The sequence below is a fragment of the Zeugodacus cucurbitae genome, chromosome 2 (genome assembly GCF_028554725.1).
Source record: "Zeugodacus cucurbitae isolate PBARC_wt_2022May chromosome 2, idZeuCucr1.2, whole genome shotgun sequence".
Lineage (NCBI taxonomy): Eukaryota > Metazoa > Arthropoda > Insecta > Diptera > Tephritidae > Zeugodacus > Zeugodacus cucurbitae.
Window position 1 is genome coordinate 12,166,960 of NC_071667.1, and position 7,527 is coordinate 12,174,486.

At 35.9% G+C, this 7,527-nt stretch overlaps 1 protein-coding gene across 1 annotated transcript; it reads left to right on the top strand.

The window, feature by feature from the left end:
• The first annotated feature begins 371 nt into the window (after positions 1 to 371).
• Positions 372 to 1,633, top strand: LOC105212285 (COP9 signalosome complex subunit 5). The gene is made up of 2 exons (XM_011184174.3): positions 372 to 1,328; positions 1,395 to 1,633. The coding sequence occupies exons 1-2, from the start codon at positions 473 to 475 to the stop codon at positions 1,538 to 1,540; spliced, it is 1,002 nt and encodes a 333-aa protein (XP_011182476.1). The 5' UTR covers positions 372 to 472; the 3' UTR covers positions 1,541 to 1,633.
• The last annotated feature ends 5,894 nt before the right edge of the window (positions 1,634 to 7,527 follow it).

The following is a 7,527-nucleotide window of genomic DNA, read 5'->3' on the forward strand; positions in this document are numbered from 1 at the left end:
ATTTTTTTTAACTGACGTCTTTGTACCATAAATATCAACCCTGTGAAAAAGTCTGTTTGTTTTCATATTCAGGGTTCATCAAAGCTATAATTTTTCTATTAATTATTTAATTTTTTTTTTCATTATCGACAAAATGATTTTTGTTTGTTCCTTATTTAAATTACATTTGACTGATATTCGTAGTAGACAATTTTACTAACTACTGTTAATGCTCTATACATTATGAGATATATTATTTTTTTTTACTAATTACAGATTATACAATTCGAGATAAGTCGACGAAACATAGCTAGTAACTGTTTTCATTCTCCATTTTGCACTTTTTAGCATTGCAAAAATTCCAATTTTTAACAGCGCCACCAGTAGGTTTTTCTTTCTTATGACATTATTTTCCAAACACAACTCGGGGGTATCTGTTCATTTACAGCTGACTTACAAATTTTGTTTATTCTTAAAATAATATTACAAAAATATGGATGCAGAAACTTCACGGAAAACTTGGGAGCTGGAGAATAATATAAAAACTTTGCCGGCTTGTGATGAAATTTTTCGTTATGATGCAGAACAACAAAGACAGATTCTTGATGCAAAGCCATGGGAAAAGGACCCACACTATTTTAAGGACATAAAAATTTCAGCTTTATCCTTGCTTAAGATGGTAATGCATGCTCGATCAGGTGGTACATTAGAGATTATGGGTCTACTTCTTGGTAAAGTTGAGGATAATACAATGATTGTAATGGACGCTTTTGCATTGCCTGTTGAAGGCACCGAGACTCGTGTTAACGCCCAATCACAAGCTTATGAGTACATGTCTGCTTATATTGTTGCAGCCAAAGAAGTGGGACGTTTGGAAAATGCAATTGGATGGTACCATAGTCATCCTGGTTATGGCTGTTGGTTATCTGGAATTGATGTATCAACACAAATGCTAAATCAAAACTATCAAGAACCATTTGTTGCCATTGTAGTGGATCCAGTACGTACAGTATCAGCAGGTAAAGTTTGCTTGGGTGCTTTCCGCACTTATCCAAAAGGATATAAACCACCAAATGAAGAACCTTCTGAATATCAAACCATACCTTTAAATAAAATTGACGATTTTGGCGTACATTGTAAACAATATTATCCACTCGAGGTGACTTATTTCAAGTCTGCATTAGATAGAAAGCTTTTAGATTCCTTGTGGAACAAATATTGGGTAAATACGCTGGGTAGCTCTGGTTTACTTACCAATACTGAATATACAACTGGGCAAATTTTCGATTTGTCGGAGAAGCTTGAGCAGAGTGAATCGAGTTTGGTACGTGGGCCATTTGTGGTTACAGGTAAGAACAAGAAAGCTACAGTAATACTTTAAAAAATATTACTTTTTTGTATTTTTGTTGTTAAAGGTGCTGAAGGTAGCGAAAAACGTACAGAGGATAAACTCTCGAAGGCCACTCGTGATTGCAGCCGCGCATCTATTGAGCTAATTCACGGTTTAATGGCACAAATTGCCAAAGACAAATTGTTTAACAAAGTTGGACTTGGGAAATAATTTGAAAAGATCACTTAATGCATAATTTATAAACCGTATTTTTCAAACTATATCAAAATAAATAAATAAAAATAAATTTTTATTTGAGATTTATGCATTGACGAATATTTATTAAAATAAAGAACTCGACTAAGTGACTGAAGCAAAAATTGTTAGACATTATTTGGCGACTTCTTTAACGACTAAAGGATCCTCAGTACAACGTAACATATTACTGACGACAAAGTAAAAGTAAACGACAAATATATAACAGGACAGTCTCAGAGACGTAGGTTCACAGTACTACAGGATCCATAACCTATGTTAGAATAGACCGTTTATGTGACTATGATCGAGGATTTGTATTCATAATCCATCCCTGTATATACCTTCAGCGTGGCCAACATACATATGTATGTGTGTATGTACATCGAAAAATGGGGCCTGCCGATGATGTCAGAAGATTGACAGCATGTTTCTTGAGTACATATATTTGACCACCCTTGGTTACTCCGTATGAACTTTGGGTACTCGCAGGTTTGTAAACTCGACGCCCTTTATTGTCATGACATACACATTACAACCGGAATAACCTTATTAATCATCATAATGCCAATTTAACTGGGTAATTCCTGCTCCTGCGGATACGTATCAGCTAATCTTAGAAAATTTCAAAATTAAACTAAAGAAAGAATACATAGATTGTTTATAATGAATATCTTCATTTAATATCGAGCTCATCCCTTCCAAAATGCTCATAAATATATCCAATGTTGCTCATACGCCATGTACGAACTTTTTATTTATTGTTAGAAAATCAAACAATTTTAGAAAAATAAAACTATAATTTTTGGTTGTAAAATATGCAAAAAAGCAAGTGTTTAAATATTTTATTTTATTTTTCAGTAGTACTTTGCTACTCAATTAGTTTCAGTTGAACTTTTACATAGCGCTACTTATAACAGCTAATTAAACGCTTTCCATAACAACAAATTGCTATAACATCCCCTACCGAACCCAATTGACTAATTAAGTGTTTGCGTTACTGTGGATTAACTTTTTTGTTTACATAACTTATGTATGTAACATACAGTCAACCAAAAGTTAATTGGTAATCATGCTTTTGCACATACACACATACATATGTCTTTATTGTGTGTATGTAATAGTATGTGAATGCAATGTAAGTATGTATGTATAAGTAGCTATGCTAGAGTACATGCCGCTATTCCTCAAGATACATACATACATATTTATATAAGCATTTGAAAGTTAAATAAAATATTTTTAAACTCTCGCAACAAAAGTTGCTAAAGAGAGTATTATAGTTTTTTTTCACATAACGGTTGGTTGTAAGTTCTAAAACTAAACGAGTTAGATATAGTAAAGTTCAAATACGGATGTCTGCCTGCCGGTCCGTTCGTGCATAAAATTGAGATACAGTCGACTCTCGTTAATTCAAACCTGCGATAATTCGAACCCCTCTATAATTCAAAGTTATCACGAGTTCCCTACTAAATCTCTTTATATTTCGAACTAAATCAAAACATTTTCATACACTTGGTAATTCGAACGAAAAAATCATTGCTATTTAACAAAACGACGCGTTAATTCGAACTCATCAGCGTCCTCTCGACAATTCAAAGTTGCAGAGAGAAGAGGCGGAAAGAGTAAGTACATTTTGCGACAAGTTCAAACTTGTATTAAGATACACGAGCCTTTGTTTTTGTTATGATTAGTTTGACTATTTGACGCACACACTTCTCACGAATTGGTTTGTTTAGTTATTCAGTTACTGTTACTCTTTCGTTGGTATGCAGATTAAAAGTTAGCGTTAGTTATGATCCCTAGAAAGTATAAATGTTTGACGATTGCTGAAAAAAAAAGTTAATCGAAAAAGTAGAAGAAGGTGAGAAGAAGAGTGATGTCGCAAAAGAATTTTTAGCAATAGAACCATTAGTTGACATCAGCGGGGTGAGTTTTTCTGATTTTGTTCAAGTGGATGAAAATGTTGCTGTCTCAGGTTCACTAACCGATGGCGAAAGATACGCAAAGTAACGACGAAGATGAGGACGATACATCGGAACCTTTGGCACAGGTGTCAGTTAAGGAACAAGATCCTCATTTTATAACTTACAAAGCTTCTGTCTACAAAACGAAAGTGATGAAAAAGCATTTCAGGCACTTTTTCTCTTAAAAAAAGTTATTGAGCTTTAAAGCTAACCAGTATAACAAAGTTCTTTCGAAAGATTAATTAATTCACATTACGAATACATGTATGTACATGAATGTACCTCTTAATTCTCGTCATTTTTATATTGTATGTATGTGATTGGCGTTGCAACCGTTTAGCCGGTTATAGCCGAATCGACGATAGTGCGCCACCTGTCTCTCTCCTTCGCAGTTCGGCGCCAGTTGGAGATCCCAAGTGTAACCAGGTCGCTCTCCACCTGGTCCCTCCAACGGAGTGGAGGCCTTCCCTTTCCTCGGCTTCCTCCGGCGGGTACTGCATCGAACACTTTCAGGGCTGGAGTGTTTTCGTCCATTCGGACAACATGACCTAGCCAGCGTAGCCGCTGTCTTTTTATTCGCTGAACTATGTCAATGTCGTCGTATAACTCGTACAGCTCATCGTTCCATCGTCTGCGGTATTCACCGTTGCCAATGTTCTGAGGACCATAAATCTTGCGCAAAATTTTCCTCTCGAAAACTCCTAGTGTCGTCTCATCTGATGTTGACATCGTCCAAGCTTCTGCACCGTAAAGCAGGACGGGAATGATAAGCGACTTGTAGAGCTTGATTTTGGTTCGTCGAGAGAGGACTTTACTGTTCAATTGCCTACTCAGTCCAAAGTAGCACCTGTTGGCAAGAGTTATTCTGCGCTGGATTTCGAGGCTGACATTGTTCGTGTTGTTGATGCTGGTTCCCAGGTATACGAAATTATCTACGACCTCGAAGTTATGACTTATTATATTAATAAATAAAAATTAACCAACACTTAGTAATTCGAAGGTTTATTTATTTTCTCTCAAAAATTTCGAATCATTTGATATTTCAAACACTCGATAATTCGTAATATTTCAAGAGTCCCTCGAGTTTCGAATTAACGAGAGTCGACTGTATATTGATGAAACTTGGAAGTTGTATTTCATTCCATAAGAAAGTTAAGTTCGAAAAAAAGTGGCGTAATCGGACCACTGCCACGCCCACAAAATGGCGAAAACCGAAAACACATAAGCCATAAAGAAAGCTATGGAAGTTAAATTTGGTACAAAGGATCGTACTATGAAGGGCATATTTGGATGTAGTTTTTTGGAGAAGTGGGCGTGGCTCCCCCCCTACTAAGTTTTTTGTACATATCTCGTAAACTGCTAAAGCTATATTAACTTTCTAGAGTCGTTTCTTTTCGGTACTACCATATACAGTCCAAAAATGAAGGAAACCGCATCATAACTACGCCCACCTCCCATACAAAGATTAGGTTGAAAACTACTAAAAATGCTTTAATTCAGTAAGGAAAACCACCAGAAACCTTAAATTTCATTATAAAGATGGTACAGAAGAGCTGGTGTGGTTCCGCCCACTTATGGGTCAAAAACCGTATCTCAGGAACTACTCGACCAATTTCAATGAAATTCGGTTTATAATATCTTCCTAGCTTCCCAATGATATGTTGTGAAAATAGTCGAAATCGGATCATAACCACGCTTACTTCCCACATGCCAGAACTTTGAAGTCGATCTTGAATCGTGTACTTTACAATATATAAAGTAGACTCTAGTGAATATATCGAAACAGAACTCTGCAAACATACTGCATTTAAAGAGTGGCATCGCTCTTCTAAAAATCGTCGAAATCGGTCCACAAGTTTTCAAGACCCTATATATATGTATAGGGAAATATATTTATTATAATAATATTTCTCCGTGCGAAAAAATTAGTGAAATCGGGTCATAACTTAACCATATCTCCCATATATTTAATATTAGGGTTTTCAAACTTTCAATGGACTTTATACCATATATATGCTGAATATAATATGTGTGTCAAATTGTTCGTTATATTAATAAAATTAAATATATAAATTGCGAGAGTATAAAATGTTCGCTGACACCCGAACTAAGCCCTTCCTTACTTGTTTTAATTATCTATTTACAAACCGATTTTTTCGAACGAAAAATTGTCCAGCTGTACCTATTCAGATGAACCAAAAACTTGTCAATTGGCTATGGTAAACATAACTCATACGCCATGTTGATCTGGAAACATTGATGAAAGTAGCGTCCAAAAGTAAATAGTACAGTAGTTTTCCGAAATAACGAACACATTAACTGTCAATTTTCGTCAATTCGAGAAATCATTTAGAGGTATGTTTTTCAAAAAAATTAGTTAAATATCCGTAAATTGCAGTTTAATAAATTGTTTTATTTATTATTTGTTAAAAAATTACATACTTCTATTTGGTGCTGATCAATAATTTTAAGCTTTTTTATAAAATTCAATTTTTTTCAATTTGCACATTTCTTTCGAGTTTTTTTCAAGTTTTATTTTTAATTCTGATTCGATGTTATTTGATTTTTTTTATCTTTCTTCATAAGTCTTCTTCATGTTTTTCGTTAAACCGAGTACTTACAAATCCCCGATGTTCGTTATGTAACAAATTTGCTTGTTCGTTATAAGCGGTTTCGTTAAAACGAATATTTGTTATTTCGGAATACTACTGTATATGGAAACTGGGATAATTCCTGGCAGCACCTAACTACATTATATCCAAGATTTTACGTTAACTTAATTTCGCTAAGTTATGTCACATATTAGCCGATATATACGATATAAAGTCCACCGGATGTTTGAAAATTCGTAATGAGGTATATACATATATTCTTAAGCAAGTATTGACCAGATTTGGTCCATTTTTGGCACAGAGGTAATATATTAAAAGGAACATTTTGGGATAATATTATTGTCGAAATCATATTTGTTCTTTTAAAATTGGTCCTTTACGAATCGGAATCAGAACTGTAGTCTACAAATGCAAATGCTAAAGAATCGTAAACCCTTCTTCTTCTTGACTGGCGTAGGCACCGCTTACGCGGTTATAGACGAGTCCAAAACAGCGCGCCACGTATCCCTCCTTCTGGCAGTTTTGGCGCCAATTGGTTATACCAAGCAAAGCCAGGTCCCTCTCCACCTGGTCCTTCCATCGAAGTGGAGGTCTCCTTCTTCCTTGGTTTCCACCAGCGGGTACTGCATCGAATACTTTCAGAGCTGGAGCACTTTCATCCATTCGAACAACATGACCTAGCCAGCGTAGTCGCTGTTTTTTTTTATTCGCTGGACTATGTCTATGTCGTCGAATAACACATACAGCTCATCGTTCCATCGTCTGCGGTATTCGCCGTTGCCAATGTTTAAGGGACCATAGATCTTCCGCAAAACCTTTCTCTCGAAAACTCCTAGTGCCGTCTCATCGGATGTCGACATCGCCCACGCTTCTGCACCGTAAAGTAGGACGGGAATGATGAGAGACTTGAAGAGTTTGGTTTTTGTTCGTCGAGAGAAGAATTTCAATTGCCTACTTAGTCCATAGTAGCACCTGTTGGCAAAAGTGATTCTGCGTTGGATTTCCAGGCTGACATTGTTATTGCTGTTAATGCTGGTTCCCAGGTAGACGAAATTATCTACAACTTCAAAGTTATGACTGTCAACAGTGATGTGGGAGCCAAGACGCGAATGCGCTGACTGTTTGTTTGACGACAGGAGATATTTCGTCTTGTCCTCGTTCACCACCAGACCCATACGCTTCGCTTCCTTATCCAGCCTGGAAAACAAGGAAAACTTCTTTATCCAGTCTGGAAAAAATCTTATGTATGTAGACTTATGCATGGTGATGTACGAGATGTTGAGAAATAAATAAATATTTGCACAAGCAAAGTTATTAGAAGTGTAATTATAAAGTTCAATCTATAAAAATAGCGTTAAGCAAGCTGTACAACACATTGAACGTC

Coding starts and splice junctions, on each gene's coding strand:
- LOC105212285 (XM_011184174.3), top strand. CDS start 473: ATGGATGCAGAAACTTCACGGAAAACTTGGGAGCTGGAGAATAATATA. Junction 1,329..1,394: donor TGGGCCATTTGTGGTTACAG/GTAAGAACAAGA, acceptor TTGTTGTTAAAG/GTGCTGAAGGTAGCGAAAAA.